The sequence below is a fragment of the Anomalospiza imberbis genome, chromosome 8 (assembly GCF_031753505.1).
Source record: "Anomalospiza imberbis isolate Cuckoo-Finch-1a 21T00152 chromosome 8, ASM3175350v1, whole genome shotgun sequence".
Taxonomy (NCBI): Eukaryota; Metazoa; Chordata; class Aves; order Passeriformes; family Viduidae; genus Anomalospiza; species Anomalospiza imberbis.
Genome location: NC_089688.1, coordinates 9,309,761 through 9,337,415, shown reverse-complemented (window position 1 = coordinate 9,337,415; position 27,655 = coordinate 9,309,761). Strand labels below are relative to the sequence as shown.

The 27,655-nt window shown below is 43.9% G+C and overlaps 3 protein-coding genes across 3 annotated transcripts in view; 1 reads left to right on the top strand and 2 right to left on the bottom strand.

Annotated features, from left to right (window-relative positions):
* Positions 1-1,675: 1,675 nt before the first annotated feature.
* LRIT2 (leucine rich repeat, Ig-like and transmembrane domains 2) lies at positions 1,676-4,956 on the bottom strand. The gene is given in 3 exon segments (XM_068197275.1): positions 1,676-2,495; positions 3,988-4,782; positions 4,785-4,956. Coding segments are annotated over 3 exon segments (1,773 nt in total). The 3' UTR covers positions 1,676-1,689.
* RGR (retinal G protein coupled receptor) overlaps positions 2,375-27,655 on the top strand; it is a 42,273-nt gene continuing 16,992 nt past the window's right edge. Inside the window, exon 1 of the mRNA XM_068197274.1 lies at positions 2,375-2,507. Coding sequence (XP_068053375.1) covers positions 2,480-2,507 — 28 coding nt within the window. The 5' untranslated portion in view covers positions 2,375-2,479. The remainder of the gene's footprint in view (positions 2,508-27,655) is intronic.
* LRIT1 (leucine rich repeat, Ig-like and transmembrane domains 1) lies at positions 11,678-22,546 on the bottom strand. Its single transcript, XM_068197272.1, has 4 exons — positions 21,628-22,546; positions 18,767-19,233; positions 15,250-15,555; positions 11,678-12,921 (listed from the first exon to the last, which is right to left on the bottom strand). The coding sequence occupies exons 1-4, from the start codon at positions 21,747-21,749 to the stop codon at positions 11,936-11,938; spliced, it is 1,881 nt and encodes a 626-aa protein (XP_068053373.1). The 5' UTR covers positions 21,750-22,546; the 3' UTR covers positions 11,678-11,935.

Below are 27,655 nucleotides of genomic sequence, written 5' to 3'. Positions count from 1 at the left end.
ACTGTGATTCAGCAGATCACTCCAGTTTCTACAGTGTGCTGTTGTCCCTCCCTGCTGACTAGGATGGAAGAAGGCCGGTCATTACTGACGGTGCTTTGTTATTTACTCCCCCTCACCCACGGCCCCACTTTGGTCTTCAACCAGCATCAGCTCATGCCTCACTCTGTACTAGCTGTGTCTGTGGGTGGCTTTCCCAGGACAAAGTTTTCCTGCTTGGCCAGCTGCTGCTGCCCCTTCCTCACCACTTCAGACCCCTGTGACTTGTACTGAAGCTGCCTGGCCTCCTCCATCCCTGCAGCCAAACCCCAGAGCTCCTTGGAATCCAGGTTTCTTTGCAATTAGTAACTGTAAAAGGCCAGAGATGAAGCAGAGGACCTCTGTGTATTCTGAAAACCTGTCGTGTTTATTCCTTTGACACTAAAAGACCGACAAGCCTAGGAAGTCCTGTGAACTATTAACAGCAAGAGTCAGCAGTGACAAAACAGAGCTCTGTTCAAAAGCTGTGCAGTACGGTACAGCAGGAGGTACTGGGAGAGGAATCATAGGCCCTGAGGAGAGACAGCATGGAAAACACACACCAAAACACACACCACCACAATTAGAAAGCCAAGCTACCACAGCATGAAGTTCACAACAGCTGGGGTGTCTAGTCTAGATTTTTCTTTTTGAGATGATCTATAACACATATAACAAGGGCTGTGGGTCTGTGGGCCACATGCTTTGGTTGTGCTGGAAAGCATGAGGTCAAAAAAATAGTAAGTCACATGTCCTCAGACCTCTGAGAATCACAGCATTGAGCTGCTTCACAAGCAGAAGGCAGTTGCTTTTACATATATCTTTGGGTTGTTTGCCTCTAGCAAAGAGGTGAGCTTTGATTTCAAAGCAGCAAGATAGGCAGGCACCTGTTTGCACTTAGGGAATGTGCCTGGCTTGCATCTTCAGCTCCTAGCCCCCCTGTCCACTTACCCACTAGCCTGGTTCAAGCACTTGCACTTTTCCTGTTTGTGGTACAACCAAAGCTGTGAATCTCTTAGGGCTGCGTAAACCTTAAGGAGGAGTAAAAAAAAAGAAAAAAAAAAAAAAAAAAAAAAAAAAAAAGGAAAAAAAATCAAAACAAACAAAAATCCCACCCCAAACACCAACACCTCTGGTCAAAAAATATTTTTTCTCCAACTAAAATAAAATCTCTTCATCATGTTGACCCAATCCTCCCCACCATTTGCTGTTGCTGGGCTGTGATGGTAGGCGTGCCCAGCTTCCCTGTCCATTCCCAGCAGCTGGCACACAGGAGAACCTGGCACCGAGCACTGGACAGAGCTGCGGACACAAATATGTAAAGACACACCTGTGTGGGTGAGTGAGGGGACACTTCTGCCTTTGGCCACAAGCATTGCTATTGGTTCGGGGGTTGCTTTTTGCTAGTGTTGGTTTTCTTGGTGTGTCAGTGTGCTTTGCTCCGCGACAGTGCTGCAGGGACAGCCCGGGGCTACGAGGCGCAGCTCCACCCACCCCTGCGGCCGGGCAGCCCGGGCACCTCCACTCCAGGGCTCCCCAGGCGTGCGGCAAGCACCGGCACCGTGCCCCGGGCCTCGCAGCGCAGAGCCGCCCTGGCGCTGCCCTGGGAGACAGCCGGCACCGGCTGCGGCCCGCGGGGGCGTGCGGAAGGTGCCGCAGCGCGGCAGGGCCGGGCTAGTAGAGGTCGGCGCTGTTCCTGTGGGGCGGCCGGGCCTTGCCGGGCTCCGGGCGGTCCGGCGGCCGCCGTGCGCCGCCGTCGGGGCGGCAGAGCCCGTCCTCGCTGCCGGCGGGCAGGCTGTCCAGCGTGCTCTCCTTGCTGCCCGCGGCCTGCGCCGGGCGCCCGTGGCGGCGGCGCGGGCAGGCGCTGGGGCAGCGGGCCAGGCAGCCGGGCAGCGCCTCGGCCGTGCAGGCGTACATGCCGGCCGGCACGGCCAGCACCATGGCGCACACGATGACCACGATGTGGATGAGCTTCTCGCGCTGCTCCATCTGGCTGACGTCGCTGCCGGTGACGAAGACGACGCACTGGCCCTTGCGGGGAGCCTGGTTCCGCACGGCCACGCACACCTCGTACTTGGTGGCGGGCAGCAGGTCGGTCACCGAGTACGTGTTGACGCCGGGCCCGATGTAGATGGTGTCCTTCTGGGCGGCGTCGTAGCGGCCCACAAGGAGGGTGTACCAGGTCTCCCCTGGCTCCGCCGCCGCCGCCGCCGCCGCGAACCACTCCAGGGTGATGCCGTACACCGTCTGCTTGGCGATGCGCACCTCCACGTGGGCGCCCGGCTCCGCGGGGGCCATGGGCGCCCAGCCGCGGGGCGTGGTGGACGCCCACGGGGCCACCACGCGGAGGTTGATGGCCACCGAGGTGTTGCCCAAGAAGTTTGCGGCTGTGCAGGTGTAGTTGCCGGCGTCTGCCGGCCGTGCCGCCGGGATCAGCAGCTCCGAGCGGACGGTGTCCTCGCTGATGGGCTCCGTGGACACTGCGGGCAGAGGTGAGTGGGTCAGCTGGGAGCCACCGTGCCCTTGGGCAGCCCCAAGGCCGGTGTGGGACGGGACCCGCCCTGCCCAGGGACAAAGGAAGAGGGGCACAGGAATGTGCCAGACCCCACAGAGCTGACAGCAAAGCGTTGTCTGTCTGAAGGGCAATAAACGCATTGGGACACCCAGGCGTGGGAGACAAGGAGTGTGTCCGGCCCCCTACCCAGTACAAGCAGCTGGAGAAGCTGCTGTGGGCAGAGGCCGAGCTGCCCATTGCCATCAGCATTCTTAGGCCAGGGCAAACCAAGAGAGGCACTGAGGAGGCACACCTACATTTTGGACACATCCTGTGTTAGGATTAAAATGTCAGACTCAAGAGGCTCAGACCAAAATAGGTATATGAAGCTAGAAAGTGTTGGGCTGGAAGTGAAATGCAGTTTTAAGAACAGTGTGAAACCCTGTCATCTGCCCAAACAGAGGTGTGTGGCTGTGGTTAAGAAGAAACTGTATGTAATTAATCAGCGTGTGCTTGTGGAAAGACACACAAGTGCTGCTACTGCACTGCAATTGTAGCAAATATCAGCCCAGGATTAAGGGCTAATGCTATCCTATTTAGTTAGATGGTTTATTAGGGACACAGAACCTGTGTGCTGGCTGCCTGTGTGTCTTACTTCACCTGATGAAAATAGCAACTTGTCCTGTTGAAGGCTCTTAGTAAAAATAAACATGAGGGAGGATGGATTGGGAGGAAAAGGTCTCATATTACAACACCTTTGCTAAGGAATGTAAATAAACAATACTTCAGGTAAACAACAACCTCCGTTTCAGTTCATTCTGAACATGAATGGGCAGAGACAGGAAACAGGGCTGCACAGTTTTGTGGTTTGTGTTCTATTTCTTGAGGGAATGAATACATGGGAATAGTGTAGGAACATACAAGTCTGTGTATATGGGTGTGGGCTCATACAAATACATCTACATGTACATATAATTATACAGAATGTGTGCAAATATATATAGTATATGACATAGTAAATTGTGTAGTATATAATATATAGTAAGTATACATTCATATTTTGATAACTACATTTATATTAAATATGTGCAACTAATATAGGATTAGTAGTTCCTACAGTCATGTATCATGAAGAAAGAGCTGCTTCTTAAAATCCACAAGTATGACAAGTATCATGAAGAAAGAGCTGCTTCTTAAAATCCACAAGTATGATAATTGTATAAAAATGAGGCCATGCTCCTTTTATCTTTGACTGATATCCTGCATGAAGCAGCTCTTCTTATGCTGGTCAGATGTGCTTAGTTGCCCAGGATGATTGAGATCATTTGGATTACTGCCACCACAATAACTGTGGTGTTCTAAAGGGGCTGGGTTGCTGTGGTGACTGTGATGGCCTGCAGACCTATGTAAGTAGAATAGTACAGCATAAATTTTTAATTAAAATAAAAAAAGGAAGAAGAAGAAAAAGCTTTGCTTACCATTAAATGCCCTTAAAAGTTTGAGTGCATAGGTCCACCAGACAGCCGGGGAAGGGCTGGCTTGCACAAAGCAGGTCAGGGTGATGTTTAACCCTGCTGGGACTGTCAGGTTGGTGTCAAGGGCTGAGGTCAGGGGCTTCATGCAGCTGTTAAGCTCCACTTCGTGAAAAAACTTCCCTGTCCTGAATTTTGGGCCTGAGCAAGTTAAATAGGAATTCATCAGAATAATAGGCGGACCCACAGACTTGATAAACTGGACAAATCCCCGCAGGCGACAGTCACAAATCCAGGGGTTGTCATGGAGGGCCAGGACGACATTGGAAATAGCTTCTAGCGGCCCCTCTGTCCTCTGGCTTCTCTGGTACACGGGCCAGTTGTAGAAGACATCCCTGGATATGATGGTAAGCTGATTTGAGGATAGATCTAAATAGGTCAGGTTGGGCAGATAGCGGAGTGCGTGCTCTGGAAGGACATCCAGCCGGTTGTGCTTCAGATCCAGGATTTTCAGAGTCGGGGTGTCTTGAAATGCTGTCCATGGCACCGAACTTAATTTGTTCCCTTGCAAGCGCAGCTCCTTCAGAGCTGGCAGATATTCCAGGCTCTTGATGTGCATCACTGTGATGTTGTTAAAATTGAGCCACAGATACTCCAAGGCACTAACGTTCTCAAAAGACCCACGAGGCAATTCTGTTAGGTGAGAATTTTCTATTCTGATTTTCCGGATGTCCTGAGGGATGTTTGCAGGGATCTGCCTCAGCAGTGCTGACATGCAGAGCAAACTCCTAGGGAGGAAACCAGAAAATTTTCCAGGTCACAGACTACATTTGAGGCCAACAAACCAGTTCCCTATGCATGTCTACAAGCACTTGAATAATTATAAGCTATTGTATACAGGGCATGCATAAGCCATCCATCCATCCATCCCTGGAGTTTACACCAATTTTGCCATAAAGAATGCAATTAAGTCATAAAAATGGTTATGTATGTAACTACATATCTCAGACAAATAGGAGAAATCTCATTCTATGCTCAAGACAACACAATTCAAGTATTAGAGGTGGCACTCCATGCATAAATCTGCTTGGTTTTGGTGCTCACATAATCAGCAAGTTCCTACTGGGGCTGTCTGAGCCACTTCACTGATGCTACAACAGGGGTAACAGTGTTCTTACCTTCCAAAGCTGTCCTGAGAACAAGAGCATCCTGTGATGCAAGATGAAACAGATGGGTTTATCTTGTGGAAGGCCAGAAGAAGAAGAAAAATATGACAGACAGGGTCCATATTCTCCTTTAAGAAAGCACTGTGCAGGGGTTTGCACCAAACACGCCAACAGCCTCCAAGAAGCAAATCCTATTAGCTGTAATCTTCCTTGACGCAGAAATAAATCCTGCTGGGGACCCAACCCTAAGGAAGACATGTAGTGTGGTTCTCAGTCTGTGTCCTAGTGCTAAAAACCACCCCCAGTATCACTCTTGGCATTTCTTCTCCAGCTGAGGGGATTCTGACAGACGTATTTATTTGGTTGGGAATATGAAGATGGAGCCAAAACCACTTCTTTTGCCAAGCCCTTGCAAATAATTAACCAGGCCAAATTTTTTTTTCTTTTTTTTTTTTTTTTTAATTTCACCAGGTCTGTCTCTATCTCTTATATTTTAATGACTTTTATCAAGGCAGAAAGCCACAGTAAGGGCCAGACTTCAGCTGTAATTTCCATAGTGCCCCAATGCACAGTCCATCCTCCCCCAAACCCTCCCTGCAGCACTGTGCACGGTGTGTTCTGCTCATGGTGAGCATGAAGCCTGCTCCCCAAACCTAAAAGCATGAAAGCATAAGCATGGCAACTTTTTCCTCTGAAACACAGCTGTGGCCAGTCCATGGGTTTCTCTGACAAGAGTCTCTAGGAAGTCAATCTCTTTTGTATAAATACAAATTTTCAGTGCTATTCTCTGGCTTTCCTCATAAGATACATGCTGACTACCTTTCAGTCATCTTGAAAAACTAAGCCGTTCTGAGAAGGGATTTTGAGTAACCAAATTTACTGACCTCTTTTAAGCCAAAATAGCAGGTTTAGTTATGCTTTCCAAGCAGTTATGCGTTCTCCTGGGGCCATCTAGTGTGGATGGGCTTCACTACAGCCTGCACAGGAGCACGCCTGGGAAAAGGGCTGCACCTCGCTGCCCGTGTGTGTGATGCTGGGTCACAAAGCAAGATTACCCTGGACCTGCTTAACCTCTAACCTATGGGACCAGGATAGGAAAGTATTTAAAGTGTTGCAGCTTAGAGCTATATGTGGCTCTCATGGTTGTGCTGCTTTCAGCCTACAAAAGACACAGGCTTGATTCTGCAGTGTTTAAATCAACAGGAGCTTTTATTTCATGGCAAATCAGCAAAATGAACTGGTGGGGAACTTTTGGGGACTGATACAGTGCTCTGTTTCTGTCCTCCATGTACAGGGAACAGGCCACAAGGAATGGGCCTGTGGAGATGCTATTTCTGGCAGTGACTCACATCTAACCACAGGCATAGGGGATTTTTATGGTTTGGGTTTTTCAGCTGAAATCTTCCTTATTTGTCCATAGTGCAGTATTTGATTTTTCAACTGCCCTGCATTCAAACCTGTCAGTGAGCTGGGAACAGGAAAGGCTGCTGGTCTGTAGCACAGCAGATGCAGCAGCTATAAATCCCCCACTGGGGGGTGGTGGCTGCTGGGGAGTTTCTTGGTGAAGCTGCTGCTGTTGCAGTGGGGGTGGCACCACTACAGCCCCCGTCACCTGAGGCACACACTCCCTGTGCACTTCCCATGTAGCCACATAGAGGGGACACCCATCAGCAGGGCTGGCTGGCTAAACTGAGGATGTTGCAGGAGCAACAGTGGCAGCTGCCATGGGAGGGTGTGTCCTTCCCCATCACCCATCAGCCACTGAAGCAGAGGGACTCAGGGACCCCCACTCCCACCCAGCAAATGCCGCAGTCACTGGTGCCTTTAGTCTCTTTCTGTGGTCTGCCATGAAAATATTCCCTAATAAAACAGTTATATTTTTTATTATAATAATTTTCTATTTTTACACTTTACAGTAATAATAAATACAGTTTTACAATAATAAAATGATACAATATAATAAAATAATAAATAAATAAAATAATATAATATAGTATTATATTATAAAATATTAAATAGAAAATAGAACCATAAAATAATTCTATATTATATTATGTTATATTATACTGTATTATTATTAGCTTTTTATATACTCAAGACACTTAGTATAATTTTCTGCTAAAAGCTAATATCTATATTCTAAATCTATATTTCTATTTCTATTTCACTTTGTGGCTTCATATATTTCTGTTTCTCCAAGGGTTTCAGTTCAACTCCTGTGCCTGGATTTCCCTCTGGTCATGTGCCCTGAGGGTCTTGCATCACAACATCTCCCCCTCCTGTTATAGTATATCAAATTATATTATAGTATAGGTAATATAATAAATATAATATACCATATTGTATTATATACCATAATAATATAATTTTACTGTAATAAAGTAATATTATTTTACCCTTTACAACAGGCAATAACAGTAATAAACTATTTATGATGTAATTAGTTAGACACTCCTGGGTGTCAGGAGTGAATCCTGGAGTTTGGCTATGTGTGAGCTGCAGGGCCTGGGAACAGAAAGCTTCCAGTAGAGTCAGAAGAAAATCAGTGCCTTGATATGTTCAGCTTTAGAGGGGATGGCACACCTCCCTGTGAGGGGATCAGTGGCTGAAGCCCCCCCAGATCACTGGCATGTTCAGTCAGGCTGGACAGGTGGCAGCCACGAGGGATGGAGACACCCATCAGTGCCAGGCAGGGAGGATAGACAACAGCACACATGGTACCAGGGAGGCTCTGGGGTGGGATGCTTTGGCTGTGCCAATGGCACCAGGAGGGACAGCTGGAGGGATTCACCACTTTTAAGGCCCAAAACCTCCTTTGCTTGAAAGGAAGCACCCTTCCTTGCCACCTTCCTACCCCTCCTCCATGGCCCATGGGGAGGGTCTTAAAGTATGTGGCAGCTAAGTCATGTCTTCAAAAAATCTTTCATGGAAAGTGAAGTGTTATTTATTTACAGGTTTATAAACTACTGGTGTTTCCCTCCATGTACATCTTAAAGCACAATGCCAAATGTCCTGGGATGCAAGAAGCAAAATGATATCCAGGGTTCTCTGTTAGAAATACCTTATTTTAAATAAATGAATTGCTTAACAGGAAAAAAAAAACAATAAAAAATAATTGCAGTTGTTTTCCTTTTCCCACATGAGAATTCCTGCCAGTCTGACCTATCTTCTACAGGGCTAGAAAATGGCCTTTCAAAGAGTGGTGTTATTCAGTACCATGGGCCAATGCTCTGGCTGTTTTCAGGCTGATATTTATTTGCTGCTTGAGAGGCCATTTATCTAAATATATCAAGTATACTCAGAAGGTTCAGTATTAACCTGAGAGTCCAGTGGTGAACCACTTACCTAAGTTGGATGAATTAGGGTAGAGAGAACGGGGAGGAGAAGGGGGGAGGGGGAAGTAAGGGAAATAAATCGCCCAGTGTTAGCCACAATCATTATGCTTATGTTCCCTGCTGGACTGGGATTTTGCTGCCTTTCTAATTCTGCCCAGTTTATGCCTGCTTGTAAATGTAATGGTCACTATTGTGACAGCAGATGTCCACTCAGCTGCTCTTTAACATCATGTGGCATCCCGGCTGAAGCCAAAATGTAGAACAAGCTGTCTAAAACTCAAGCTGTCAAAATAAATCTCCACAGAGACAGTGTCTATGGGAAGTGGAGTTTAAGAGACTGCGCTGATTGCCAAAGCAAATGCCAAGAGATCACCCACTGTGTGCTGCCAGCTATGGCTGGGGAGTCAAACTCCATCTTGAAATGACATTTCTTCTTGTAAGAAATCAAGTCTGGGCTGATGCTTTTCAATTAGTCCCTCTGCCATGGCTTTCAGTGTTAGAAATCACTGCTGGGCAGGACATAGGCATTGAAGGCTACAGTTGGGTGTTTTACACAGTGCATGTATCAAAGTGCTTAAAAAATTAGTTGACATAATATGGTTTAGTGGGCATGGTAATATCCTGCCCAGGCTTGTTAAGAGGGAGTGCAATAGCAGATGTGTCTTACAGCACATCTTGAGAATTGACTTTAATCAAGAAAGAAATGGTTTCCTCCTTACCTGGAGGTAAGGATGAAACTAGGTGCCTAACAGCCCTTCCATGACAAACAGAAGATCCAGTGAGGTACATCTTTACATGTCTGATACCTCTGAAAAGCTGACCCAGAGCATTAAAGTCACATCAGCTTCCTTAATGGTTTGAAATTTCTCTCATAATTTAGCAAATACAGGGTTTCTTCTCTGACCAGTGCCAGACAAGACAGAGCTTGTGCAAGTTTGTTCCTATTGCCAATTGTGCATGAACCATCAGTACAGTAGAGAAAGGCTTGTCTTGAACAGCAGCAGCTGAGATGATAAACTGCAATGCCTCAGCTATGAGACCATGAGAGAAGGCACAGGAATGAGAGAAGTCACATTTATTCTATTTGGGATCACTATTTATTGCAAGTACAAAAAATATCCAGTAAAGTCTGTAGAACTGAGCACATCCACAGTGAATGTCCCAGGATGATCCCTCGATGGAGCACAAGCAAAGAGGGCCAGCACTGGCCCAGCTGGTGTCCTCTCCACAGCCAGTTCACAGACCGAGGCTCGCAGCAGGTGAGGGCTGCTCCTCACCGGGGCCGGTGCAGCAAATGGCCCAGCTCATGTCTCTGGTCAGCTGAAAAGTGAATAATTCTGGTTCCCAGTCAGCTCCTGCAGACCTGACTTACAGGAAAGTCCTTGGGCAGCAGGTGCACTCTGTTCACCACAGGAAAACTTCAGGACAACCTTGGTTCTTCAGGAGCTTACCCATCGAGTGCCATGGTAGGGAGAGTTCTGCACAGCCCAGTGCTCCTGCTGCGTATGTGGGCAGGACCCAGGCTTACATACAGCAATCCTTGCAACTTAGCACAAAAACTGCTACTGGAAAGACACTTTTTCCCTGACTCTAATAATCAGGCTGGGACAAAACTTTAAAACATTTTATTAAACTTTGTAAATAAGGAATAGATCTATTACGCACCATCTTTCATCAGTCAATTTGTTGCATTAAAATATATAATTTTACAAAACTTTATTTGTAAATCTAAAAATCTACACAGTCCAGTGATAGAAATAGCATTAATTATTTTATACAGGGACTGACAAATTCTCCCAATACAAGAGAAGTTCCTTATAAATGCAAGGAATACAGGGAGTCCTCTCAAAAACTCTTGTGATGTGTCCCTGTTGCTGGTGTTTATGTTGAGATCAAATGACTTGCTTTTTCCATCAGGCCAAGTAATCGGACATAAGTGAAACCCTTCTGTACAAGGAGGACTTGCAAAATCCATACAGGGCTCCATTCCAGCCAGTGAATTTTGTTAAGCCACACTGTACATACACATCCAGAATGTGAGTGGACGTCCTTCCAATAAATTTAAAACCACATTTCAGAACAATTCAGCAAGCTTTATCCATTAGCATTTCAACTTGACCGGATCTTTCCCATTCAACATTTGGCAGAACAGATATAATTTTCTTCATGAATAATATTTATTACAAAGAGAAAAATGTTATATACAGTATTACTACATGAGGGACTTGAGTGGAAAATTACACATCTGGGAATTAGCTTGTGATAAGCACTCAGATTCAAATTCCAGTGAAGCTGCAGAACTTAAATGACTGATCAGTTCACCCTGACTACATTTAGATTAATATTAGACAGGCTTTTTTCAGGGTCCTTGAATTTGTAAAACGTTTGAAACCCAAAAAGACTGCACTGAGCCTCTGACACCACATCACTATCTCCTGCTCTTCACAAAGCAACTTCTTTCCATGACCAAGTCACAAGTACCTGGCTGATCATGTGGGCTTTCACCATCAGTTTTGCCAGGAGCACAGACAGCAGTGACAGAGCTGCTTTGGGAGAATTTTGCAAAACTGTCTAATGTAGGTTTTCCAGTATGATTACAAAGCATTACACCACCACACACAATGTGCAAAGTAGGCCATTGTATGATTGTAATCTAGCACAGCTGGTATAAAACATATTCTACTAATTACAATACAGATACAAAATGCCAGCTAGGACTGATACTGAAAGGCCTTTGCTATTGTTGCATATCTTCAGAACAGAATTTAGGGCCAAAATGCAATCAGCAAATGCTCTCTATTATGCATTCTTAGCAGTGGATTGGGTTTTGTCTCTTCATTTCTATCTCCTTTGCACATTTCTCTGAATTCAGAGCATAGAGTTGTAATTATGTTGGACATATTAAAAAGGGTTGCTGTACATCTCTGGTGATCTGTTAAGCATCAAGCTGCATGTTTCATGCAAACATGGGGGATGTAAAAGGTAAGACTCTCAATCTTCACTTTCATGAGTGTTTTTATTAAAATTACTAAATACTCCCCTGGCTTGTCAACCAAAAGAACATCTAAAGAGCTGAGAAAAAAAATACGTAGCATATTGCAGAGCAGGTCTAAACAATACCAAGCAGAACACACTCAGAAATGTTTCCTAATGTCCTTACACTTAGTGTGCATACTTCATTTGACAGGAAAAAAAAAACAAAACAAAAAAAAAAAAAAAAGCGGTCCAGGAGAACGAGGCTATATTCAGAGAAGCTTTTGACTGGATACAAAGCAGCCAACCCCAGGTGGTGTGAGCAACATGTTTCCATAAAGCTTGGGCACCATCTACTCTCTTGCATCCTCTTCCAGAACATGTCAGAAGCATGGACAGGGTGGCTGCAGTACTGGCGTGGAATCACAGGTACAGCCACACGCTTCCCACTGGACAAGCTGCCAGTCAGCCTAGGTACTCTCAGCAGAAGTATTCATTAGGCTGTCCCTCTATCTTTGGTATGGCTTCCGAGTCCACGCTGGAGCGGGCAGACAGCAGCCTGTTGGACTCGTCAGGGGTGTGCCTGGTCAAGTACTCTCCTTCCACGCCTTTCGCCTTGGCCCCAGGAGACAGGCTTTCAAAGGTGACGTACGATTCCTGCACGTCCTTGGGCTTTCGCACAAAGCATTTTTTGCAGCGCCGTTTCAGTGCTCCACAGCAGACCACCAGAGTCAGAGGAAGAGCAATGACACAGGCCACGCTGATGACAACCACATTGATGAGCTTCTGCGTCCCTCCTGCACTGACAACTTCATCTGTGGAAAATATGATGCACTGCTCCTTCCTGGGGATCAGCCCTTTCACACAGACACACACGATGTATTTGGTCTTTGGCAGCAGCCCATAAAGAGTGACCTTGGTCTTCCCTGGCTCCACGTTGATCCGCCGCATGTCCCTCTCCCCAAAGACAGCATAAAGGACACTGAACACTGTGGTGTTCTTTGCCATAGGCGCCTTCCAGGCCAGGGTGATGCTCTGGTCGGTGTCCCCTATGACCCTGACAGACCTCACCATTCTCTCTGGCTCCTGCTGGCCCGTGGTGGGGCTCACCAGCAGGTTCTGGGGGTTGCTGTCTTGTGCCATGTCCGGGAGGAGGACGCTGTCTCCGGTGCCCGCCCCAGCCCCCAGGGTGGGCACGGTGGAGGTGGTGATAACATACCTTGCCACCAGTTTGTCATTGTAGGCAGCTGCCTCCATCCCACTGGCCTTGCCATTCCATGTGCCTTTGGCACTAGAGTTAGGGTCATCCGTGCTCTCTGAGTCTGTGATGATGAGCGAGATGAACGCCTCTGTTGCCCCCAGGAAATTCTTTGCTTTACAGATGTACTCTCCAGAGTCAAGGTAAGAGACTACAGGCAGGCCCAGGATAGACCAGCTCATCCCATCACTGGAAATCTCTTGGTGAACTGCAAGGCAGGAAAAATGTTAAATAAACAGGCAATAATAAATGGAATTAATTCCAAGTTTGTAAAATATTAAGACTCCATCACCAAATATCTGCTCAATAAAGTATATGATAAAGAATCATCATTTCTGCTTGCCACCAAGAACATTACAAAATCAAAATAAACCTAAGAAAAGGACTATAATTAGATTATGTCAGGATTTGAACTGCTTCAGAATGAATATACGTGAAACAGTTGATGCTGTTTCCTCCAAACTGATGTACAGCTTGAAAACATAACAGGAGAGGTTCTTCCATTAAAAATAAAAGCAAAATTAAAATTCTTATGTAGGTACAATAATTGAAAGAGTGGAAGGAGCAGGCAGCAACATGATCTATTCAAGCTTTAGATGCAGTCTGTGGAGGCAAAGAAAATACAAACAATGGAGATTTTATTGTAATAAACACACACGGACTAGCCTAGAGTATATGGAAAAATAGTTGAAAGATAATGTCCTTTCTACTGCTTAATTATTGCAGATGTTTATCCTTACACAGGTGTACATTTAGTTACCACCAAATGATATGTATATAGCTGAGTGTTGATTTGCTCATGTGATTTACTTGCAGACTAAAACTAGCTTTTTTTGCCTTTTTCTATTGGTGCAGAAAAAAAAAAAAATAGTTGGGATCTTGTGGAAGGGTAAAGCACCCTCTTCATGATTTAACCAGCCTCCTTAGGATGGGCGTGTGCTGTCTCAGCCCTTTCCTGCTGAAAGGTAAACCAGGTAGATATCTGAAAGGCAAAGGTAAGAGAATGCAAACTTCTCCCAAACCCTCTTGGGGTCAGGATCCAGCCTTGGCAACCAGGGTCCCTTCCAATGGCAGCAAAATACAAGGTAAAAGAAGTTACTTTTTCAGTTTAATTATTTATTGAATGAGTATTTTTAAAAACATAAAGCTATGTGTCTACCTATGGCAATAACCTGTAGATACAGACTGTGGACTGTTTCTCACTCTTTTCTGTTCAGAACACCAGCATTTCAAATAGTCACATTATAGCATTGGCACAGAAGCTGCCATTGCTGAGAAATAACCTATCTTTCCAGCCAGCTTTTTATTGAAAGATGCTAGCATCTGATTTAGTTGGGCACAAAATCCATCATTCTCAGTTGTAGCTCAAAGTAAACTCAACATAGGCTTTCAGGAAATCATCCCGTTCTATTTTTTGTAGTGGCTCTCTTTCAAGTGTAGGGGGGATGTTTGCAGCATGATGGGTACACATCATCATGAGGGGCAGCTCTGCTACGTCCTGCACATCATGTACAGCAGAGCAATGACTTGTGCAGATCCAGGAAACGATACTTATTACAAATGGTTCTACTACTGAGAGAGAAAATTGCTCTCTTCCCTGTTATGTGCACCGAGGAGCCCTGTAACCCTTGGAAGATCAGACCCAATACTTAGCAATTTATCTGCTGGGTTTAGAGCCTCTATGACAGGGCAGGACTAGGATACAGGAGTATTCAGGGCAGGTTGGAGGCAAGAAGGTTCAGGTCCTGACTGAAAACTTCTAGGACAAAAAGCTAAGGACAACTGTCTTCAGCAGAACAAAGGTTTCTTCCCTAAATTCCCCACAAATTAAAGGACCAGTGTTGCAATTACAGCTCCAAACTTTCTTGTGAACGGAAATGAAATCATGATCAGTCACAAAACCAGTGTCTGTTTGAAGGCTTCCCCCAGGAGAGGTGCTCAGACCAGGTAGTCAGGGTTTCTTCCATAGGCCTTTTTTTCCAGGACAGCTTGTCAGTCTGTCAGAGGGAATGATTCCTTGGGGACATTCCCGCTGAAGTATTGTATCCTTCAGCATTTTAGTGGGTGTTTTTTTGTTGTTTAATATATCAGTAATGCTCTATGTTTGCAACCTTTTCTTTCTTCTACAGCTGATCTGAATCCCAGTTGAATTCACATCAGACATCTCTCTGCCAGAGATGTTTCCTAATGGATTAGCAATAGAACAGATTAATAGAATATAGAATAATTCAGTGGGAAGCCTTTTTAGTGACTGAATAATTAACTAACTGAAAACAGCTAATTGCTACTGTTGGAAATATTTCACTGCTTTAGCTCCAACAGATTCACAAGAAATCCTCGTCTCACCACCACAATTGCTATGAAAGAAGGCAAAGCCAACTTCCTGCACATGATAACAGACATTTATCTGATAATATTAAGATGAACATATAAGTAATTCTATAATCCATAGAAAATCAATGCAAGAGTGGATTGCAGCTAGTACAGGTCTGCCTCACTCATTCTACGTGTGCAGAAAAGCTTAAACCAAACCCACCTGTGCCATTCAGCTGAGCCCCATCAGCTCTCCTCCAGCTGAGCTCGGGGATGGGCACACCCGTGGTGCCACACCGCAGCAGCACCGTGCTGCCCAGGATAGTCTTCACCTTGGCCACAGATGTGTGCACCACGGGGCTCTGACACTTCCTCAGCTCCACCTGGCTGAAGAAGACTCCTGCAAGGCTCCGGGGGGTGAAGCATTTCAGCCTGGGCTCAATGAAGGCTATGTTAGGAGACTGGAAATTTAGGAAATGCACCATTTCGTACAGACTGCAGTCACACACCCAAGGATTGTCTTGCAAGCCTGTCAAAAAGAAATTGGGGCACTAAGTCACTCCAACAGCACCTTTTGTTTCTGCCACTTTCGTGTCTATTTTTCAGCAGGACAAAGTGTGGTAGACTCCCAGTCTGCTCTACAAGAACTGCCTGTGCAGGAGTATGTGGGGAGGGATGGGTGTGTCCCCCCACTGCTGCTGGCTGCATCTGATGGATCCCACAGTTGCCAGGATGGAATAAATGTGACTTGCTAAAGTATCTCCAAATCTGGATCTGAAATAATATTCTTTAAGTTCAAAGCAGGATTATTCATATCATGAAAACACTGCGATTCGTGCATCTAAAGAAGCAAAACAAGAATTTATTATAAACACATTTTGTTCCAGGATAAAAGAAACAAGTACTCACGGGAGAAGGGCTGTGGATTCTTTTGGCATGAGGAGACTATGAAGTCTCAGACAGGCCAGAAAATTGTCACTGGACATTCTTAAAATACTAGCCAGATTGTCATGCCACTTTTCACACCTGAAATAACTGTGGCTGATCTTACTTGCCTGTCATAGTTCTCTTCCAGCCCTGTTAGTCTAAGTTATTTTCATTATTTTGGTGATCAGTTGCTTTTCCTGAAATGCTCATTTATACTGGATAACATGAAAGAACTGTTTTAAGGATTAAATTGGAAAGTATGCCTGTTACAGTATATAAAAAATGTAGATAGACCATAACTATATTAAGGCTATAGACACAGAAAGAGATATATTGAAAAACATACTCCTGTTTCAGACTCTTGGAATGTTTCTCTTCTTTATTCTGCTCTCCCAGTTTGCACCTATTGAATTCCAATTCTGAAAAAATTATACGTTATTAAAAATAGACCTGTGAAGATAGTACTGAAAAAGCAGATTTGGAACTGGAGCAATGCATATCCATGTACAGAAGTTGCTGCATTCTGATTAAATCTGTGTCATCCTACTTACAAATGTTCACATCCAGCTGTGCTGTGGACAGGTTGTGGTCTCTAATGATTTTAGCTAGCAGCATTGGCACCAGGGATATTAATGCCATCAAACCCCAGGCACACATTTGAAGCCTAAGCCAGGAGCATGGCTCCCAGGCATGCTGCCTGCCACAGGGGTGAGCTCTGCTCCCTCTGGGGGGGCTGCACCTCCTCTTTTCCACGCACAGCCCGAGGACATACCTGGGGGCTGGCACCTGCCTGAAAGGGAAGAGTACTAATACTCCCTCAAACTGTTTTTAAGATGCTGTGAAAAAACTTCTGAGTGCATTCCATATCTTCTTCCCAGGGCTCAGAAGAGGATCTAGAAATGATGGGTTTTGGCAGGAGGTCAGTTCTTGTAAATTAATATATTAAAGTGAAGGGGACTTCAGCTTGGCTTTGTGGTTTTATGGCATTTGTGCTAGCAGTTTCTCGTTCATGCACTAGATAACAATTGGTCCCTGGTTCCCCAGCAGGTGCCCCAGCTCCAGCTGAAGCAGCAGCACCACAAAGCCCAGTGAGGCCTTTGCTGCCCTGCACAGCACAGTTCCACGGGCTCACGTGGGCAGTCCTCATGTGGAAAAGCTTGCACCCTTGGCACAGACTAGTATCCAGCAACTTAGCAGAGGAATTACTACTTCTTGAAGGAGTCTGCAAGCGGTGGCTCTGGAGTCACAGTGATGCACTGCAGACAAGGAATGGATTGGGCTGACTCTTTATTATTCATGATTTTTTATGCCTCCATGAGAAACAGTCGTGAGCAGAGTGAAACAGAAACATGCAGCTGTGTTTTCCCAGCCTGCTCCTGTGAGGGACATGCATTTTATCTCCAAGGTTCCTATGGGTGTCCCCAGGATAGGACCTAGAAGCTGGAGTGTATGTACATTACTACATTAATTTTAGCATTGTACTACATGAATTTTTTAAGATCCTGGCACAATCAGCCTGTGCATAGCTGGATACTACTCGATTTGGCCACGTGCATCAAGGCATGATTTGTTCATGATAAAACACTCTCCTAATCTGTATTGAATGGAATAACATTTTTACACATAATTTGACTCTAAAAATAAGAAGGGAAAAGTATGATCTAGGCAGTTTTGCCACGAATGAAATGGGCAATCCCAAACTGCCAATTTTGGCTTAAAGAACTTGTTACTGCATCTAGCAAAACAGGATCATGAAACACCTGCTCCTTTCCTGATGCTAGTGAAACTTTCAGCAACATCTGCTAAGGGCACTAAAAGCTATGTAGGTAGTATTTTGTATATTTTTAAAGTCTTTTATCTCTTTCCAATGCAATCTGGTTTTAAAAACTTCACCTCCCTAAATTTATCAAGGGAACAAAGAGCAGCAAGTACTTGCCAGAGTGAGATGAAACTAGCAGTGCCTCTGCTGAGATTATCAGCAGGTGCCTGAGCTCACACCCCTGGCTGCAGAGGCTCTACATGCAGATGGCAACAGCTCTGAGCCATCATCAGCCTGCCGTGGATTTGAACAGTGAACAATGCTAAAAGACCATGTAATAATCCCCTGAACTAGGAAATAGGCTCAAAACCTCAATTGGGCATCCTGCAACTGGGAGTCAGCTGTGAGAAACCCTGACACAAAAATGGATAATTGCCCCAAAGCTGTACCTCTGAGGAGCCTAGAGCTGCCACCAGAAAGGGTATTCTTGGAGCTTCATAGCTGCCCTTTAAGGCAGCACTGTCTTGGTGTGTTTGGGTAGACTAGGGTTTAATTCTCTGTGAACAGATAAACAAGGCTCTGGGAAGAGACAAATTGGCAGCTCTGACCCAGATTTTATGCTCAGTCATGGCATTATTCCTCTTTAATTTAGACATAATCAATGATCCATCCTTTTATTTAGTTCTGCTTAAAATGGGTCAATTCCAAACACAATGCTATTAGAAAAGAGCACACAAATTATGAAGAGCTGTAAACATATTTGTATTTCTATCCAAAATGGCAGTGGCAATAACTAAAAAAGCTTTGAACAAGAGTCACCAATTTTGTGCTGCAAAGATCCAAGCAAGTAATCAAATTTATGGCATAATAGGATGAGCCTGAGGTGTGTTTGTTAATATGCAAATGAATTTACACACATTATTTGGGGTATGAAATAGTATACATATAATAGCAGTGTACTTGCTATGGTAACCACAGTGGGTGAAAATGCTGTAAGGAGATGAAGAACTCTTGACGTTTGTGCCCCCTGCAAAATGGCAGGCATTTCACTTACCTAGGATGATCTTGGAGTTATCACTGGGGAAGTAGGGAACAGCCTGGAGGTTGGCCCAGGTGGCAATGAGAGCCTGAGGAAGAGTCATCAGCTTATTGCTAGACAGATCCAGGTATGTGATATTCTTGACATAACGAGCAGCATCTGGAGGGACTGAGGTGAGTTCGTTGTTGTGTAAATCCAGAAGCCTCAGCTGTGGCATGCCAGCCAGGCTGTCCCAGGGGAATGATATTAAGTTGTTCCCATCCAGCCTCAGCTCCTGCAGACGCCGAAGGCCTTTGAAGGTGATGCTGCTGAGGCTGGCCAGGGAGTTATAGGGCATCCAGAGGTACTCCAGGTTGTGAAGCAGGTGGAAAGCCTCTCCTGGCACCCTCCGGATGGCTGTCTTTTCTATCCGAAGCTTGGTTGTATCAACAGGGATGTTCACAGGAGGGAGGGTCATCTCTGGGTCATTACACAGCACTGTCCTGGTGGGGAAAGACAAGGACAAGCAAAGATGTCTTTCTTTTATTTTGAAAATATTTGAAACCTTATTTTAATGCAAGATTTTGATCTGCCTTTCTATTTTCACAAGATTTCTTCTTGTCATTTCTTTCTTGCTGCTGATCTCTGCATCACTGGAGTGGTGTGAGTCCGAACCTGGTCCTGCTGGGTTTTGCTATCAGGTCTTCTAGAGTACTGATGATAGCAGTGACAGCATTCATGCACAACAGAGGATTCTAGTGCAAGTTAAAACAAGGATCCATAAATTGGACTACGAAATCCCTACAAAAAGAAGCCTTATTGACATGTGGGAGGGCAAGAAGTTATATAGATTAAATATGACACGGGAACTCTGGTTTGAGAAATGAGAATAAGAAAGTCAGGTAACAACTCCTTGGAAATACTCTGGAGTAAGCTCTGCTTTACTATGGAGGGTGTGTAAATATGGTAGCAGTCACTGCACCATAGGCACTTATAGTCATGAGAGTGAAAGCACAGAAAATCAACTCTTTGGAAAATGCTATACTGAAAGCAAGGCAGATTTATGTGTTTTAATCATTCCTCCTCATTTCTAATCTCTAAAGGTCAAAGCATGAAAAGCCTGTGCTGCATTTTTGCAGCCTTCATAAAAATATTGTGACTTGGGATTGTAAAGCGCCATAAGAAATGAAAAGAGACAAAACAGGTCTCTCAGACTGAATTTTAATTTGCCTATCAGCAAGTAGGGGAAAGCAAATTCTTAACAAAACACCGAGCCACCTGCAAAAGGTAAGAGGTTGGATGGGCGTGTTCCAGTCCACTTGCTGAACAAGACACCACAAGAAATGTAATGTGATAAGTAACGTTTTCCTATCACACTGTCTCTATAAACAGAATATTACAAAGCTGTCAAAACCAGGCTGGTTTTGGCTGAAAGCAATTATTCCTCTACTATCAACAAAAATATATAACACTGCTGAACTGCTCAGGCACACTTCCCAGATTTAAATGCTATTTGAGCCTGCAGTTAAATTGTTAATTTATAATCAAAACACAGTACATTACTCTCACCCAACACTTTTATTGTGGCATTAAATCCTGCCCACCCTCTGCTGAAAGTTGAGATTTTGAGGAAGATAAAAATCTATCAAATAAGAAAAATCCAGAAATCCACTTTCAATAAAACATTTTTTCTTTGTGCAGTCATGTCACAAAATGTTACTAAACAGAAACACCATGGCAGTAAAGCAGAATGCTTCTCATAGTGTCCCTAAATTATGTCAGTGAGCACTGAACTATGGGATAATCTATGGGATAATCTCCTTCTAGTGAGAAATATGAGTCATAATACAGAAAAAAGGCAGCATTATGCTCCTTAAGGGACTAATGGATATTTGCTTCATTATGTATCTTACTAAAATGCACAACATCTTTTTCCAGTCATTGAGAGGAAATTCCCCTGGGAACTGTGACAGTTATGGAGAAATAATTGGCTCTCACACTGTTACACTCCCTTTTAGCAATTGCAGTCTACTTGTGTGTCTACCATGCTTCTTACTGTGAAAGTTTCTAGTATTAAATCTATAGCACCATAAAAGAAATAAGAAAGTAGAGCTATTTCATGGGGTTCCAAAATATCTCATTTCAGTAATGAAAAAATATTTCAGCCTAGAAAAAGTTTGTTACAAAGGATTTTGCAAATCCTGTATCTCTGTCACAAAACCTCCTCTTCTGTGAACCACACCTTATAAAAATATGGCCTCTATGTTCTTTAAGTCAGATACTTTGTGCTTACCCTTCAGAAGGAATCTTTTATAACAGTCCTCCAGAGAAATGTATGTTCAATGGCTTTGCATTCAAAGATGGATGTCCTTCTGGTCTTGCCTTCTTTTTTAATGGTAAGTTTCTAGTCTGAGAATTAACTTTTTTTTTTTGTTACTGTCTGTTTTTTTTTAGTTCATTCTTGTCTAAAGTATATTGCTATGCCTAAAATCTCCAGCTGAAGGATTTTTTAAGTAAATTGTTGGCTTTTGTACCACAACATGAATCAAATCTAGTCACACTTTAGCAACAAGTCAGCAGAGTAGAATAAAACCTTTTACAACCAGAATTTTCAGCAGAAAAATAAAAAAAATATATTGTTTAAATTTTATTCCCTTTTTGCCATTACACCAGCAATAATTATATCACTTCTGTTCTCACAGAAGAGATGCCCAAACGCTTTCTCTGAAATCAGCTTACTGTGTTTTCAGAAGCTAATCCTCTGCAAATATAGCTAGAGTGTGGAGCAACCGGAAAAATAATGGCCACGAAGTCCAGACACAATATTTTCTCCTGCGAGCATCCTTGCAGAGGAGCAGAAACACCCCCCGACCCTGCCGCGAGAGCGCCCGGCGTACCTGGCCTTGGTCCCCTCGCCGAGGCTGTGGAAGGCGCAGCTGCACTGCGAGGGGCAGGAGCCACTCGCCCTGGGCAGCCCCGCCAGCGCCGAGCAGCACAGCAGAGTCACCGCCACCCACATGGCGACCTGGGCATGGAGCACACCTGGCTCTAGGCAGCGTGGAGGGCTTCGCCTATTTGATCCATCGGCCGCTCACATCTTGTTAACTCCCTTTTGTTTTCAGCCGCACTGTGATCTTCCAGCCCTCGCTGAGTCCATCAGATAAAAAAGGATAGGCAGGGATTAAGGATGGGGACTTGAGTTATTTTCATGAAGGTGCTTATTGCTTCCCAGAACCGGACTAACGGCATTTCTTCCTTCAGCAGCCCCTTCAAAACACCTTCCTCTGGCAGTCTGGGGCTCTCATGCAAGAAAAAAGCAAATATATTTTGGGGGACCTACATCACAGGCAAAATAACTATTATCTAACCAGGAATTAGCAATAATTTAGTTCCCCGCAGAGGTATTGGGAAGATTTAAAACAGTTATTTGTGCTAATAGAATGTAAGCCTTCTATCTAAGAACATTAATATATATATAGTGATGTTATTAAAAGGCTTTATTTTCTTTTAAAGACTCCTAGTTTGATAAAGCAGTTATTGAACTGTTGGCAACAAGCCTGTTACTGATAAACAGTTAATAACCCAGTAAATATGTACATATTTCAGTTTCTACCAGGGCTAGCACACACCTGCAGGACTGACCACTGTGCTCTGACTCGCTGACACAGCTAAGCTCAGATAAGCGACCCTTTTGGAGATGCCACCTGATGCAGGGCTGAGTGGCAGGAATTCAGGAATGCTAAGAAAAGCTCAGCTCTCTCTTAAGGTCAGCCAAAGACTCACCTCACTTTTCCAGCATTCCTCCCTGTTGTGGACCTGTTGGTACTGCTTTTCCTTTTGGAATACATAATGAGAAGTTACCACTCAGATGTGCAGCAATAACACACCTATCTATGTACAATCTACCTGAAGGTTAATGACTGTGCTTACATCAGGTTTGTTCCTAACAGATTGCTCGCCAGGATTTCTGGAGTGGAGACCTTCTCATGCAGAGTTCAACCTGTGTTCTTCGCAATGAAATTATGCTGATGATTTTTCAATAATTTTTGGTAATGAACTTTTGAAGTTTCAAGGTAATCCAGATGTGGTTTGGGGCTATCTATTAAACAGACATTTTATGGTGCCGTAGTTTCACATAAGCTTGTTTCACAAGTTATTCTGATAATTAATTAAGGCTTGCAAAAATAATTTATTGAGAGGATGGCCCAAAGGATTACTTTCCCCCCTGCTATTTTCACATTCTACAAATACTGTTGTTCAAAGAGAAATTCAAATATCTTATTATTTATCTCTGAAGAGGTGAGAACATAATGCAATGCTGCTCATTAACTATCCATAGTTGTGCTCTCATTGACTTCCATTAGGTCTCATTTCTAGATTTAATGATTTCCCAGTTCCCTTAATGATCTCCAAACTAAGACCAAGCTTATTGTTTGTTTTTTTTTTTTTTAGTGTACTCATTGGTCAGCTTGCCTTGCTGCCCAGACTCTGCCTCAGCTCAATACTTACAACATTGACCGAAACATCTGACATTAAATTCTACTTGAAAAGGCAATGCAAGATAATTAACCTCTTGCATCTGTTTTCTTTTCAATGCATCTGATAAAGTAGTTTCCCTCCATTGGAGCTCTTAGATAATAAACTTTTAGAAAGCAGAACTGTAGTGTAAAGTTTGCTTTCATGAACCTCAATTTTGCCTCATTAATGAAACATTTAAGTTACCACTAAATGTCAGGAGCAGTAGAAGTAAAGTTAATTTGTAAAAATCAACAGCAATCAATAAAGCATACCTTAGCAGCAGCTAATGCTCTGCACTTTGTCGAGAAAGCTGCTATTTACTTAACATGACAGAGTCACTTCTGAACAAGAAAGAGAATGACCTAGAGGTAGGCTGAGAGATTAATAAAACCAGATAAATAAAAGAGGTAACATTAACAGGTTTCACATCTTGGAGTGTATTCACAAGTGTGTCTCTGGAAGGAGGAAAAGGAAGGGAAAAGGACCAGTTAACTATTAACCCAGCTAATGTTTTATCAGCCCTTACATGCTGGAGTTTTCCCTCCCTGTTGACTGGATTATTTTATAATCCTTCATCGACACATCACCACCAAATGATGCAAATGATGGGTTAACCATCAAGACACAGACACCATGTTAGGCTTGATCTGAATGGTCAAGAGAGTGAGTCTGCCCTCACCCTGCAGAAACTCAACAAGAGGTTCATCAGGATAGTGGAAACCAGCTCAGGTAGGCTTTGGACATAAGGAACTGGAGGAGAAAGAAGTAGAGGGGGAAGGCCTTGGTGCACAGGGAGCAAATATATTCCCCTGGTTCACAGGCTACATAGATCTGTGGCCATTCTGTTCCAATGCTTCACTGTTTCATAAACAGTAAATAATTTCTTCCTAATATATAATTTAAACCTCTCCTCTGCCAATTTAAAGTGATTCCCTCTTGCCACTACATGCCCTTGTGCAAAAAGTCTCCCCAGCTTTCTTCTAGGCTCCTTTTAGGTACTGGAAGGCTGCTGCAAGGCCTCCCCAGAACCTTCTGTTCTCCAGGCTGAGCAACACCCATTTTCTCAGTTTGTCTTCATAGGGGACATGCTCCAGTCTCTGATCATCTTCGTGACCCTCCTCTGGATTTGTTCCAGCAGGTCCAGGTCCTTCTTTTGTTGGGAGTCCCTGAACTGGATGCAGTACTCGAGGTGAAGTCTCAGAATGGAGCAAGCAGAAGAGAGCAGAGAGGATCAATGGAACAAAGACAATGAAACGAGATCCTTAAAGCTGTAAGAGTAGATGCCAGTACCTGCACATCAAGGACTGCATGAGGCAGCATTGATGAGTGGGCTGCAAGAAGATGCTGCTTCTGCTTATATTCATGCTCCCTCCCTAATTCAGGGAGATGGAAGAAATAAAACTGGAAGCAAAATCTGATTGCTGTGTTCAACAAGACTATGAATTCGCTTCTACAAAAAATTCTGGTTTATCCTGAAGCACTGTTTGCAGTACAACAGCTTTCTAGATTTTCATGGTATTTTTAAGGCTTAAGTGTATTACCTCCTCCCAACTACTGAACAGTAATTCACACATTATGCTATCTAATGTAAAATGAACACTCATTAGATAATTTCCTTGTAAGTGCAGGTGATATTTATTTGAGACTTTAAAATCAATACCATATTTTGCAGTGCAGGAGTAAAAACATTTTTTTTTCATGACAGACAATTCCATTCCATAATGAAACTAGTGGGAGTTAGGCTCTTTACTTCCAGAAAAGTACAGTTCTGCACTCCCAATCATAATAATTGTGCTCCTTGCTGTTTACTTAGGAAGGGAAGTAAACACTTTCTTCTCCACACCAAACTAAAAATAGCAGTTGTAGGAAAAAACATACAAAAAAGCAGTCATAAAGTGTCATTCATCTGAAGTGTAATTTGTTTTTCATTCTCTGAGAAGAACCAGATCTCCCATTTATATTTTTGGTGTAAATAAATGCAAAGCAAATGGGGTCAAAGTCTACTGTCAGCAAAGTTCAGCTGTGTTCAGCCATGGCAGTCTTTCTTATCTTTCTTAGGTAGGGTTATAATGCAGAGAAAAAAATTTGCTTTGTATTTAATAAGATTAAGTTAATTATTTGACATCATAGTTTCAATTTTTTTCCCAGAAAAGCCAGAAATGTTTTATCAGAAGATTCTCCTCACAAACTCTCCAGCTTAACCTGAGTGACAAACACAGCATGCTCCACTAAGTAGTTCATTTTTAATATGGCAATTAGACAGAATTTATTTCTATTTCTTTTCTCCATATACTTAGAAAAATATGGCATAAAACAAATCAAACAGCATATATTAGCATAAGTGAAAGCCATAAAATACCTTATTATCATGATTTTGTATGAAAGATTTTATTAGCAGGCAACACAGGCCAGACACAATCAATTTCATTAGGTAAATGCACCTCCAAGAAGCTTCTGGCAGGGCACATGTAAAGTGGAAAATCCTTGCCACTGATGCAAGCCGAGCGTGCGTTAATGCACGACGTCATTCTAAATTGGATCTCGCACTTAATGCTGATGAAGGCAGCTCCTCCAGACCTATAGGACCAAAGTCATTACCAGAGCTCTGGACATGCTGAAGAAATAAAACAAACCCACACAGCTTTTGGCATGGCACATTACAAGCCTGTCAGTGGTAGTTGTTTTGTGCATATTTACCATGGTTGTTACAGCCAGAGCAGAAGAGCAGATGTGAGGGCAGACCTCTGGCCCATGGGGGAGATGAACTCACACACCTCCCTCATGAATGCTGCACTGTACCCATTTCTGTCCGTGCAGCAGAAGCCACCACGAGGCCCCACTGTGGTCAGCAGTGCCCAGCAGGGCAAAGCCTGGCAGAGGATGGAGGGGTTCACCCAACCCCCCTCCGGTGTTTCCCTGTCTGCTCCCTCTGCGCTCAGGCAGCGAGAGAGGTCTCACCCTGGCTGAGGCAGATGTGAAGGGCTGGGCAGAGCCTCCAGGTCCAAGGGAGAATGAGCCCCTCAGCAACCAGTGAGATAAGCTGGACACAAACCCCTGCCTCACCTTAGGGGAGGAGTGGGCCAGCCACCATGGCCATAGCTCTTCTACTCTTCTACAAAGGCCCCACAGTGACAGGCAAATTCCACCAAGATTGGACATTCAGGGCCCCAGAGCAAAATTCTCTGGGACAAGCCCTTTGTGAACTCCTCTACACAGGGAAGGCAGCAGAGGAACTGATTATCAGGGAGTTACCAAAACATACACCTAGAACAGCATAAATGTCTGTCCAGCAGCATCATTCTCACTGACAATAGTACTGTTCTCCGAGATGCCTCAACCACATACACATCCCCAGTAGTCCAGTTTAATGACTGGACATACCATGGTCATATCTGATGTATTTTAAATGAGCGACGCTTTCTTAGGTTTATATTCCTGGTCCCATATCTCTATTGTACCTTTATTGCCTAAAATCCAGTGCAGTTCCCTCAGTTCAACAATTAGTTCAGCTAATTTTGGGCTTAGCATCTTCAGCTGCATGACAAAGGGAGTCATGCAGTCATGTTGCTGACTGCAACCACCTTTTCTGATTTGGACCTTAATAGTATTAGTCTAAGCCCAGCAGAGCCACCTCTGCTAAGGAAACAGTGGCTGTTTTATTTTGCTTCTTCAGGCATGCAAGAACTTCCAGCATTGTTTATCTGGCTCCTGAATGCAGATGGAGCACAGTGTTTTACACAGCCACCCTCTGTCCTCTTGCCAGTCTGACAGTCACCAGCTTTCCTACTCTGATTTACCTGAATACAGCCCCAAGATTTTGCAGGCTGAGTACATACCTTTGTGGCCATTCTAGTATACTTCTTGGAAGCTGCAAGTCTTACAAGGACCAAGAAAATGTTTGGGAAAACAAAACAACAACAAAAAAAAAAAGTACAAAGAACAAGAAAAGCAAAGCTTTTACCTTGTTTTTATTTTTTTATGTTATTCTTTTCTGTCCATTCCATCCAGTAACAGTAAACAAAAGCCTAGCTTAGACTAGATAATTAACAAATTAGGGTTTTATGTGAGAAAAAATTTAGATGTGATTAATCCCTGTAAAAGTAAACATAGATCTTACACTGAAGTTGAGGAAAGCTATGCAGAATTCAGGCTAAAGTAATGTTTGTGAAGGAAATAGCAGGAAATTCGGGGAAATCCCGACACACAGACACTGGTAGAAGACCGCTAAGACAAACAAGATATACAGTACTCCAGTGACAGGAAAAAAGATGTGCTTATGTCATATGTGGTCTGGAAGTTCATCTACATATATGGTCAGTAGCATAGACTCATGAGAAATGGTTCAGGGAGAATCACGTTGCTTTTTTACAAGAGCAATAATAAACAGGAGAACTGGTGTGCAAATCC